This window comes from Myotis lucifugus, unplaced genomic scaffold (genome assembly GCF_000147115.1).
Source record: "Myotis lucifugus unplaced genomic scaffold, Myoluc2.0 scaffold_14, whole genome shotgun sequence".
Lineage (NCBI taxonomy): Eukaryota > Metazoa > Chordata > Mammalia > Chiroptera > Vespertilionidae > Myotis > Myotis lucifugus.
In genome coordinates, this window is record NW_005871062.1 from 956260 (window position 1) to 969723 (window position 13464).

At 37.0% G+C, this 13464-nt stretch overlaps 1 protein-coding gene across 1 annotated transcript in view; it reads left to right on the top strand.

The window, feature by feature from the left end:
* ACAP2 (ArfGAP with coiled-coil, ankyrin repeat and PH domains 2) overlaps positions 1-13464 on the top strand; it is a 144185-nt gene that overhangs the window by 82327 nt on the left and 48394 nt on the right. Inside the window, 3 exon segments of the mRNA XM_023750495.1 lie at positions 3299-3343; positions 7987-8082; positions 12993-13067. Coding sequence (XP_023606263.1) covers positions 3299-3343; positions 7987-8082; positions 12993-13067 — 216 coding nt within the window.

Below are 13464 nucleotides of genomic sequence, written 5' to 3' on the forward strand. Positions count from 1 at the left end.
TTTTTTTCTTAATCCTTACCTGAGGATATTTTTTTCCCACTGATTTTTAGAGAAAGTGGAAGGGAGGGAAGGGGAGAAACAGCAATGTGAGAGAGAGACATTAATTGGTTGCCTCCTGCACATACACTGAGGGGCAGGGATTGAACCTGAAACACAGGTACATGCCCTTCACTGGGAATTGAACCCACGACATTTTGGGGTATGGGCGGATGCTCTAAGCACTGATCAACATTGGCCAGGGCCAAATAGCTTGATTTTAAATTTAATTTGGGAAGGGGGATACAGCTAAAATATTCATTATTTTCAAACACATATAAATTTTCCATTTTCTTTGGTGTCCATCCAATAGTTTTGTTAAGAGTTCCAACTTCCCTTTAACTATTAGTTTGTTTGATTTTTCTGATGAGAACTGTTGTGTCATTATATGGCCAAAGTGTTTTAGAGAATGTTAAGTAATAAATATCCAGATTTATAAAAGTTTTCATGATTTAGCTTCTCTAAATATTTGAGTTTACTTTTTCCCCCCCATTTGTTTTTTATTTGTATGTTTTTGTTTGTTTGTTTTTTGTTTTTAATCCTCACCTGAGGATATTTTTCCATTGATTTTTAGAGAAAGTAGAAAGGAGAGGGAGAGACAGAGAGAAACACTGATGTGAGAGAGACACATCAATTGGTTGCCTCCGGCATGCCCGGGACTGGGACTGGGACCAGGACCAGGAACCTGCATCCGAGGTATGTGCCTTTGACCGGAATCGAACCCGGGACCCTTCATTCTGCAGGTCAACACTCTATCCACTGAGCCAAACCAGTGAGGGCTTGAATTTACTTTTATTCCCCTAAGTAAATGCTGTTTTTCATTAACAGACAAGGCAAAAAAACAAACAAAACAAAGGCACTTTTAACATTTTTCAGAGTTTGAATAATAGGTTATCTGTAGCCTCTAATTTTACTTAGAATATTTGAAAGTTAATATTTTAGTTCTCAAAACTAAATAGGCCTTGAAAGAGATAAGCAGAAGAAACTAGGGCTTAGTTAAGCAAATATATTTGGGTATTTCTTGGTCTGTTTTTGTTTTCTGATCAGTGCTTTAAAATTATTTTATAAATCAACAGACAGAATAATCAGTGAGAAGAACATATTAAAAAGGCAGGTATTCTGCAGTCTTTTGACAATATTACTAAAAAGTGAATGATTCTTTTCAATGATTTTATTTTACTAAATTGATATATAATAACAGACAAAAATAAAGTGTTTGTTTATGAATTTCGAGAGTTGGGAGACATACCACAAAATGCAAAGTTCATAATTTACTGATCTTTTAGTAAGTTTAATCTAATTAAAATATTTATTTAAAATCTATTTAACAAATATTTATTGAGTACTTACTACATACCACTTGGAGAATACACCTGGAAATAAGGCAAGGCCTTCATCTCACAGAGCTACACTTTAGCTGGGGAAAAGACATACATAAGAAAATATAAGGGCCCTGGCTCAGTTGGTTGGGCGTCATCCTGTGTACCAAAAGGTTGCTGGTTGGATTCCTGGTCAGGGCACATTTCTGGTTTTCAGGTTTGATCCCCTGAAGGGGATGTGCAGGAGTCAGCTGATCAGTGTTCCACTCTCACATCAATGTTTCTTTTTCTTCCTCTCCCTTTTCTCTAAAAATTAATAAAAAATATTTTTAAAATTAAACAAAAGAAGAACATATAAGGTAGTTAATTATTGCTATCCTATATAATAAAAGGCTAATATGTAAATCGACCAGAACGACCAGTTGCTATGATGCGCACTGACCACCAGGGGGCAGACGCTCAGTGCAGGAGCTTCCCCCTTATGGTCAGTGTGCTCTGTGGGAGCACTGCTCATCCAGAAGCCAGGCTCAAGGCTGGAGAGTAGAGCGACAGTGGCAGGAGCCTCTCCCGCCTCCACAGCAGCATTAAAGATGTCCGACTGATGGGTTTAGGCCCACTCCCTGTGGGCCTAAGCCAGGGGTGGGCAAACTTTTTGACTCGAGGGCCACAATGGGTCCTTAAACTGGACCGGAGGGCCGGAACAAAAGCATGGATGGAGTGTTTGTGTGAACTAATATGAATTCAAAATAAACATCATTACATAAAAGGGTACGGTCTTTTTTTTTTATTTTTATTCATTTCAAACGGGCTGGATCCGGCCCGCGGGCCGTAGTTTGCCCACGGCTGGCCTAAGCCCACAGTCAGACATCCCCGAGGGCTTCTGGACTGCGAGAGGACATAGGCCAGGCTGAGAGACACCCCCCCCCCCCCGAGTGCACGAATTTTGTGCACCTGGTCTCTAGTGAATAAAATAAATAGGGTTGATATACTAGAGAGTGTGTATGGGCCTACTTTAGACCTTTGTAAAGAGATAGTATTTAAACTATCTTAACATGAAGTTCGAACAGCCAGTATGCAGGCATTGAGGTGGGAGTAGTATTGGGTTGTGGTTGAACACAAAAGGGGAAAGTGGCCCTGGCTGGCTTGGCTCAGTGGATAGAGTGCTGGCCTGAGGACTGAAGGGTTGCCGGTTCGATTCCGGTCAAGGGCATATGCCTGGTTTGCGGGCTTGATCCCCAGTGTAGGGTGTGCAGGAGGCAGTCGATCAATGATCCTCTCTCATCATTGATGTTTCTATCTCTCCCTTCCTCTCTGAAATCAATAAAAATATATTAAAGAAAAAAGGGGAAAGTGGTAGAAAAGTAGGTTGGCAAGGTAGGCAGGGGCCAATCACAAAGGATCTTGAAGGCTGTGGTAGGGAGTTGGAAAGTTTCAAGCTAGATGGAACATGATCTTATTTACATTTTAAAAAGATCACTCTGGTTGCTGAATGGATTGTAGGAAGTCAAGAGCTGAAACACTAGTTCATAGACTATTGCAGTAGTCTAGAAGAGATATGATGGTGGTTGATGATAGTGGTAAAAGTGATGACAGTTTCATTAGGATATATGTTGAAAGGTCTTGATGAGCAAATCAGGTAAGAAAGGTGGGGAAAAGACGGAATTCTAAGAAATTTAAATATCTATCAAAATGATAGTTTTAGTACTATAATATTATGATTTAAACTCAGCCAGTTTTTCTTTGAGATCAAAAATGGATTAGAATTTCATTGGTATGTTTGTCCTAACAGTTTTCACAAAAAGTAGGGTGAAGGGTGAAAATTTTGAATTTTGTTTTTATTTACTTTTTAGGAGAAATGTTAAATAACAACTTTTACAATATTGCATTATGGATTAGTTTTTAAAATAATGTGTGGATGATTAACCAAGTGTATTTTCCCTCAGATTAATGTCCTTCAATCAAAAAGGAGATCAGAAATCCTAAAATCAGTAAGATATTTATTGAAATGATGTTTTAAATATTTTAATATGAAATTACATGTACATATTTAAGTGTTGAAAGAAGCGTGTGTATGTGTGTGTATGTACATATTTATTCCAGGTTTATAATTAATCTTTTTATTTATCTTTTTGTACTAATTATATGTCATCCACTTTTTTGTCTCTGTCATCTTATAGTTATTTGTGTGTGTCTCATCACTTAATACACTGATCTCCTTAAATCAGACATTTAAATATTTAAGATTCAGGGCATACATAGTCAGCATTTAGAGAATTTTTTCCCTAGGGTTGCTGATAATGTATCAGCCTTTAGGTTTGTTCTTTGGTGTGCAGTTAGAAAACAAATGGGATGAAAATTAAGGATCACTTTTTTCCCCCTTAGCTTCTGCACCCATGTTGACATTGATTTTTTTTCTTATTTTTTGTTTTAAAGTTAATAAGTAAATGGGCAGGGAATGGTAGTGATATGGCATTACACTTTTATATTTTGAAAATCTTAGAAATAATTTTTCCTGTCTGACTTCGTTCACTGACACTATTTTTTTTTCTCTGAAAGGGTATACTTAAATTGCTCTTCATTCTTATCCCTATGTATATTTTTCCTAAATTTTGTGTATCCTCCTATATAATAAAAGAGAAACATGCAAATTAACCATCCCTCCGCCCACTCTCAAGCCACGCCCTTAAGCCAATCAGGAGCGAGTATGCAAATTAACCCAGCTAACATGGTGGCGGCCACGGGGCTGGAGCGAGCAGGAGGCTTGGGTTGCCCCAACGATGGAGGAAGCCAAGCTTCCTGCCTGTCCTGGCCGGCCCTCGGCTCCACTCAAGGCTACAAAGTTTCAATTATACAAGATCAATAAATCCCAGAAAAAAAAGGAAAAAAAAAAGAGGCTGGGAGCTTGGGTCGCCATGGGGCGTGGCCAGCCTGAAAACGGCCATCAGCCCCTCACCCAGGCTGGCCAGGCACCCCCCCACCCTGAAGGGGCTGTGGGCAGCCTGAAAACGGTCCTCAGTCCTTCACCCAGGCTGGCCACACCCCCATGGGGTGAGGGTCCCCACTGGGGGTCTTGGCCAGCCTGCAAACAGCCCTCAGCCCCTCACCCAGGCTGGCCACACCCCCATGGGGTGAGGGTCCGCACTGAGGGGCTGGCCAGCCTGCAAACAGCCATCAGCCCCTCACCCAGGCTGGCCACACCCCCATGGGGTGAGGGTCCGCACTGAGGGGCTGGCCAGCCTGCAAACAGCCATCAGCCCCTCACCCAGGCTGGCTAGGCACCCCAGTGGGGACCCCCAGCATGAAGGGGATGTGGCCAGCCTGAAAATGGCCCTCAGCCTCTCACCCAGGCTGGCCAGGCACCTCAGTGGGATCCCTACCCTTATCCGGGACACCCTTCAGGGCAAACCAGTTGTCCCCCACCAGTGCACCAGGCCTTTATTCTATATAATAAAAGGGTAATATGCAAATTGACCCTAACAGCAGAATGACTGGGAATGACTGGTCACTATGACACACACTGACCATCAGGGGTCAGATGCTCAATGCAGGAGCTGCTCCCTGGTGGTCAGTGCGCTCCCACAGGGGGAGATCTGCTCAGCCACAAGCCAGGCTGACAACTGACAGCACAGCGGTGGTGGCGGGAGGCTCTCCCACCTCCTCAGCAGCGCTAAGGATGTCCGACTGCAGCTTAGGCCTACTCCCCGCTGGCAAGTGGACATCCCCCGAGGGCTCCTGGGCTGCCAGAGGGATGTCTGATTGCCAGTTTAGGCCTGATCCCCTGGGGAGCGGGCCTAAGCCAGCAGGTGGACATCCCCCGAGGGGTCCCAGACTTCGAGAGGGCACAAGGACCCCCCCCCCCCAGTGCACACATTTTTGTGCACCAGGCCTCTAGTATAGATATATTTGTTATTTTTTAATCTGATAATTACATTTTACTTTTGGTTTACATCTACCTCCTCTGATTGAGAGTAATGTATGTTAGTTATAGGAAATTGGAAAATAAAATGCATGAAGAAATAAATAAAAATACTTATAAATCTTACCACCAAGGGAGAACCACTGTTAATATCTTGGTTTATATCTTTGTCTTTTTTTCTCTTTTTCTGTATGTATGTATGTATATGTGAACATTTCTATATACTTTTTAAAAATTGCATTTAATTTTTTAAAGAAAATAGGAATAATTTCTGTATACTGTTTCATCACTTTCTTTTTTCACTAATACACTCCAAAATCATCAGATGCCATTAAAATATTTTTTATGCAATGATGACTTTTGTTGCCAGGCAGAGCTCCACCATGTGAATTTACCAGGGGTGAGCAAACTTTTATTTTTGAAGGGCTAGGTAGTAAATATGTTAGGTTTTGTGAGCAATATGGTCTGTTTCACATCTACTCAAGCTGTGCTGCTGTTATCAGAAAGCAGCCATAGATAATATATAAATGAATGACATGGCTATGTTCTAATAAAACTTTATGGACATGGAAATTTTAATTTCATATAATTTTCATGCATCATGAATTTGATGTCTTTTCATTTTCTTTCAACCATTTCAAAATGTAAAACCATTGTTAGCTCATAAGCCATCAAAATACAATTGGTAGATATAGTTTGCTAATCATAGGTTGCTGACTTTGAATATGCCATACATTAACTTCACTCATTAGTGGATTTTTAAGTAATTTTCATGTTTTTGACATTAAAGTATAACATTATAATGACTGTTCAAATGAATAATATGATTATTTCCTTAGTATAAATAAAAACAAGAGATTACTTAGTCAAAGGGTATAAACCAGGGGTCCTCAAACTTTTTAAACAGGGGGCCAGTTCACTGTCCCTCAGACGGTTGGAGGGCCGGACTATAGTTAAAAAAAAAAACTATGAACAAATTCCTATGCACACTGCACATATCTTATTTTGAAGTAAAAAAACAAAACGGGAACAAATACAATATTTGTATTTGCATGTGGCCCGTGGGCCGTAGTTTGAGGACCCCTGGTATAAACACTTATTAGGACTTAAAAAAAATACTGTCAAATTTCAAGGGTTGCACAACATTTCCACCAGTAGTGCGTGCAAGTAAACATTTCCCCATCTTTTACCAATGCTGGGTATTAGTTATAATCGGGTAGATAATGTGATATGATTGTTCAATTTTACTTTTATTTAATTCAAATGAATTTGAACAGTTTTTCCATATATTTTTTGTCCACTTGAGTTCCTTATTTATGTCCTTTGTCTCTTTATCTTTTGGCATGTTCATCTTTTTTATACTGATTTATAACCTCTCTTATGTATTAAGACTATTAACCCTTTGTCATGTGTTGTTTTCCTAGTTCATCATTTATTTTTTTAATATGCATATGAGTTTTGATGTGCTGGCATATTTTACATTTTTATGTAGTTGTAGCTATTAATATACCCCCTTTTAAAATATAATTCAGTGTTTTTTATAATATTCACAAAATTGTTCAATCATCTTTTAGTGAGCTTTGTCTTTGGGTATTATTTAATTGTTTTTTTCTCTTTAAAATTTTCTTTGGAAGAATTCTTAAGTACTATGAACCTTATGATCTATTTTAGATTTCAGAGAATTAAACATGGGTCATCTTGCTAAAAATAACATGGTTGTTAGAGGATTCTTTTAATATTGATTATTTGATTGAATTGTTTATTTCTTTCTCATGTGCCAACTTAACTAATAAAAGTAGAGGTGATTTTTCTCTCATGTATAGGTAAAATATAAGAAATTTGGAAAAAAATCTCAATCCATGAATGACATTTTAGATTTTTGGAATGAGTAGAAAGAAACCTCCATAGCAAAGTCTGTTGACTCATTTTATTTTGGTATCTTGAGCAAATATGAGCATTCCCCTACTTTGGGTTGTGCTTGGTAATCTAGTAGGTTGTAAAGTGTTTGTGATGGTTTTGTTTTATTTTGAGTACTTCATATTTCTCCTTTTAATCTTTTAATGTCTTATTTGCAGTTTAAGTTTTCACCAGTGAATTTGGTTGAAAGTCACAGAGATATTCCATAGTGTACCTAGTTATTTTGTGGAGCTATTGAAAACTTGATTCTTCGAACTATTACTATGAAAATTTTGATCATTTAGATATAGTCCAAACAATTAAAATTTGGTGCATTATTAAAATTTTGAACCGTTTAGATATTTCTTTTAAATAAAAATTGTCATATTTGTAAGTATTTCTAAAACACTCTTTTTTATGCATATTATTTCTTCTTAAAAATATTTTTTATTCATTTTAAAGAGAGAGGAAGAGAGAGGGACAGAGAGATAGAAACATCGATGAGAGAGACACATCTATCGGCTGCCTCTTGCACAATCCCCACTGGGGATCGAGCCCGCAACCCAGGCATGTGCCCTCACCAGGAATTGAACTGGGGTCCTCTTGGTTCATGGGTCGACACTCAACCACTGAGCCATACCAACCAGGCTCTAAAATACTCTTTTAAGAAAAATGATCCAGTTTAATTTTAAATAGGTTTGATATTTTGGTCTCTTGTGGAATAATTTCAAACATTAGGTAGGATAAGGATTTTTAAGAATTTTGAATTGTTTATCTAAGAATTGATTTTAAAATGCTAATCTTTTTTTCTTCTATTAGATGTTATCCTTTATGTATGCCCACTTGGCCTTCTTTCATCAAGGATATGATCTATTTAGTGAACTTGGGCCCTACATGAAGGACCTTGGTGCACAGGTATACTCTTGATTCTTTGTTATACACTGACATATGAATTTTTAAAAATTGAGATATAGTTGACATATAACATATTACTTGAAGGTATATAATAAAGTGATTTTATACACACACACACACACACACACAAAAGATCATCATAATAAGTCTAATTAATATCCATCACTTCCTATTGTTTTAAATCTTTTCCTCTTGATGAGAACTTTAAAGATCTATTCTCATATCAACTTCAAATATATAATACAGTATTATTTACTATAGTCACCATGCTGTACATTACATTACAGGACTTATTTTTTTATTTTTTTAATATATTTTATTGATTTTTTACAGAGAGGAAGGGAGAGAGATAGAGAGTTAGAAACATCGATGAGAGAGAAACATCGATCAGCCGCCTCCTGCACACCTCCTATTGGGGATGTGCCCGCAACCAAGGTATATGCCCTTGGCCGGAATCGAACCTGGGACCTTTCAGTTCGCAGGCCGACGCTCCATCCACTGAGCCAAACCGGTTAGGGCTGCAGGACTTATTTTATAACTGAAAGTTTGTAGCTTTTGACCCTCTTTACCCATTTTGCTCATCTCCTATTCCGCTTTTGGCAACCTCCAAACTGCTTTCTGTATCTATGAGTTTGGGTTTTTTGGTTTGTTTGTTTTTTAGATTCTACATATCATATGGTATTTATCTTTCTCTGAGGTATTTCACTTAGCATAAAGCCCTCAAGGCCTATCCGTGTCCTAAATGGCAGAATTTTTTTTTTCCCTTTAAAGAATAGTTTATTGATTTTTAGAGAGGAAGGAAGAGGGGGAGAGAGAGAAACATCAATGTGATAGAACCAGAAACATCATCTAAACGATGCCTTTTGCATGCCCCCTCCCAGGAATGCAGCCTGTAACCCCGGCAATGCCCTTGACCAAGAATAGAATTGGTAACCTCCTGGTGCATAGAACTATACTCAACCAACCAACTGAGCCACACAGGCCAGGATTCTTTTTTTTTTCTTTTTTTTTTTTTTAAATGGCTGAAAAATATTTCATTTCATTTATATGGCATATTTTCTTTATCCATTCATCCATCGATGGACACATAAGTTGTTTCCATGTCTTGGCTATTATAAATAATGCTGCAATGGACATGGGGATGCAGATACCTTTTTGAGTGTCTTTGTTTTCTTCAGATAAATACCCAGAAGTGGAATTGCTGGAACATATGGTAGTCCTATTTTTATTTTTTGAGAAACCTTCATACTGTTTTCTATACTGGCTGTATCAGTTTACATTCCTACCAACAGTGTACAAGGGTTCCTTTTTCTCTACATTCTTGCCAACCTTTGTTATCTCTTGTCTTTTTGATAATAGCCATTCTAACAGGTATGAGGTAATAATCTCATTATGGTTTTGATTTGCATTTCCCTGATGATTGGTGACATTGCATACCTTGTCATGCACTTTTTGGCCATCTGCATGCCTTCAGTGGAAAAATATCTGTTCAGATCTTTTGCCTGTTTTAAATTGGATTGTTTGGGTTTTTTTTACTATTGAATTATATGCATTCTTTATATATTTTGGATATTAACCGCTTATCAGATATTGGATTTGCAGGTACTTCCTGCCATTTGATAGGTTGCCTTCTCATTTTATTGATGGTTTCCTTTGCTGTGCAAAAGGTTTCAAGTTTGATGTAGTCTCACTTATTTATTTTTGCTTTTGTTGCCTTTGCTCTGATGTTTATATTTTAAAAGAAATTTAGCATATTAGGGAATTTAATATTCTCTTACTTAATGAAGAAGTTGGATGCTACAGCAGATTTATGTAGGATTAAATGTGTAACCAAAAATGAGATTAAAGTTAAAAAATTTTATAGAAAGTATATGAGAGTACTAAAAAGGAGAATTTAAAAACATAGTGTCTGTTTTACAGTATACGTGATTTAGTTTTCTTTTTAAAAAAATATTTTTATTGATTTCAGAGAGGAAGGGAGAGGGAGAGATAGAAACATCAATGATGAGAGAGAATCACTAATCGGCCGCCACCTGTATGCCCCCTACTGGGGATCAAGCCCGCAACCTGGGCATGTGCCCCTGACCGGAATCGAATCCGGGACCCCTCAATCCATGGGCCGACACTCTACCCACTGAGTCAAACAGGCCAGGGCTAGTTTTCTTTTCTTATATTTGGAAAATTGAGTTACTGTCTTAATTGATTTTTCATTTGAGTTATAGCTTTTTGTTTTAAAAAATGTTGTATTTTGCTATTTTGAATAATAAAATTTTAGAAGTTTAAGATTATAGAACTTTGTGAACTTTTTCATTTTATATAAATACATGAACATGTGTGAATTATACATATATAAGACTATTACAGAAATTTCAGTATGTTCAAATTATTTTTGATACATGATCAGAACTTTATATTAGATCTGTTCTGGGACATTTTTTCTTGTTGATTGGTGAACTCTCCAGATTTAATAGTATCAACTTTTAGGTAATTATTTTCTTTTCCATATCGTTCTGGTTACTTTTTTGAGGAAAGGAAATTAAAGATGAAAACTAGAGTTTAGGAAAATGGGGAAAGGGTAATAGTGGGATCAGAATTGCATTCAATGAGCAAAAATATATATGGTGCATGCTCATGTGTGTTGGTGTGGTGGTAGGGAGCGATGGTGTACAGGGCATATGCCATGAGTTAGAGTGATACTGTGTTCTGCCTCTAAAGAACTTAATTTATTGGAAGAAACCAACAAGTTACCAGACTGTTATTCTCTGTGCTAAGTGCCCTGTCTGGGTATATAAATTGAGATTAGGTTTGTTTGCAATATGATAAAAAACTGAAAAGTAGTAGCCTCAATAATACAGAACTTTATTTCTCATATGTAAAGTCGAAGAAAGGTCTGATATGGTAGTCACTTGGTCTTCAGCCTGTTAAACTCACAATGTTCAATACTAATAGAAACATGGGGTACTTTCTGTTGTGCTCCAAACTCTTTGTTCCTGATACAGTTCAAGCATCTAGGAGTCAAGACTGCTAGTCTTCACATCTCCCCAGCTCATACCTCCCCTAACTCTCCTCCACGTTGACAAATACTATTTTTCCTTAATACTTCTCCAACAGATTAGGAGGGGGAATTTTCCCTCTTTCTGCTGCAATAGCAGTGGAGTGGAATGCAGAAGCAGAATTTACTACCAGTTTGACAGGCAGAAAAGCATCACTTGCATTGCAGTACTGTGTGGAAGGTACATGCCCTCAAGTTTATAGATATTAGGTTGAATTTTGGAGGTTTCCCTGTACTGCACTTCAATCTGAATGAACGAATATTATTTATATACTATTCAATTAAAGGCTATAAAACCATGGGATAAGGATTATTCAGTATAGGAAACTATTGAGGACAAACATTTTCCTAGTGTAGCATGTATCAGCATTACCCATTAAATCAGTGTTACATGTCACTAAGGTATGTATGTATTAGATCCTATAGTGGAGTAGTAAAGTTACTATCTAAATAAAATATTTTACAGTAGTGACAGTTCTGTTTCAGTGTTTTCTTTGATTCTTTATTACTATTCAGTGATATTAAGACTCTGTGGCCAGAATATTCTCCTGTAAAAAAAAACCAAACAAAAAAAACAACCCCACATCATTTGTGATACAGAGTGAATAAAGGATCAAATAGTTTTTTTAAAATTAATTAATTTTATCTTTATTGTTGAAAATATTAAAGATGTTCCCCCTCTTCCCCCTATTCACCCCCTCCACTATGCTTCTGCCCTGCCCCAGGCCTTCACCACACTATTGTCTGTGTCCATGGGTTATGCATATATGCATATAAGTTTTTTGGTTAATCTCTTCCAGCCCCACCCTCCCCCCTTCCCTCTGAGATTCATCAGTCTGTTCCATGCTTCTGTGTCTCTTCAGATAGTTTTTAAGAAGGCCTTTATCCAATTTAGTTTTTAAAGCATATCAATTAAAGCATTTGGATATTTTAGTACTTTAACTTCCTCCATATTCCATTTATATTTTTATTTATTCATTTATCACACATTAATCAGTTAGAGGTGATGGGGGAGGGGATGGTGGTCCAAAGATGAAATGACATTCATCACAGTCTAGAAGAGTCAAACCACATAATAGAGTATTTATAACCCAATTGTTTGTTATTCTAGCAAAGAGGAGTTCAAGAAGTCAGTGAATTTGTCTTCATACTGGAAATCAGATATTTCTCTTCATGGAAGTTCATTTTTTCTGATGGAAAGGAACAAGAAAGAAATGGGATTTTATGATTTTATTTTGTGATTTTTGAGCTTTAAAAAACACTTAAAAATTGGTAATTTTATACCCTGGTCTTAAGAATAATTACTACTTTATTACTATTTTTTAGCTTTCTCTTTTCTATGAATTATTTTTTCTAGCTTAGATTTGATTATAATATTAGGAAGCCAACTTGAAAACAGGAAGTATCTTATCCTGGTGAACTTCTGAGAGCTGCCATATACTAGCTTAGCTGCTATTTTTTGCTATTGCAGAAAAAACAATCACCCGTGTATCTTCTTTCTATCTTTGATTGTAATTACCAGAATTGCTGAGTGGGTCAGCAGGCAATTGAAGCTGGAGTCATTTTCCTTGTTCAAGAAGTGAACAAGTTATCTCTGTTGTATTCTTAACCAGGCATCTTGTCACATTTGTTTGAAGCATGGTTATTCTTAGAAACATTTTCCTTAGAGTTATGGACCTTTTCAAGGAGGATTTGATACTAGAAAACAAAATAAAACAAAAACATCTCCAATTCAAAGTTATAGCCAAAATGCTTTCTTAAAGTTCATTTAAATTGACTTACTGGGACTATGCTTATAAATATAAGCATACCGTTTTTTTAAAGTCTATATAATTTTCTCTTTTCCCCCCCTTTGTAGTTGGATCGACTGGTTGTGGATGCAGCAAAAGAGAAAAGAGAGATGGAGCAAAAACATTCCACCATTCAACAAAAGGTAGCTGAGGGGAAAAGTTAAAGGATATTAATTTCCATTTTACTCAATTGTTTGAGTATTGGTTTTTAGCAAGATACTGTTGTGTTGGAACAAATCCTTTGAGTTGCTTTAATAATTAAATTTGTATGTGAATTCCTCCTTTTTTTGTCAAAAGTAAAATATTTTTCAGATGTTCAGGCATTTGTTCTATTATTCTTTTATATCAAAATATTTTAAATCCATGCTCTTGAACCAGTTTGCAAAAGCATCAGTCTGTTAGGGCCTTAACTAATTTAAAAGTGGTCCTTAGTTAGACTTTAAAACACTATAGTTTCAGGTAGGCTGTTACCAGTCCCTGTAAAAGTGTGTGTGTGTGTGTGTGTGTGTGTGTGTGTGTGTGTGTGTGTGTGTGTTGGGT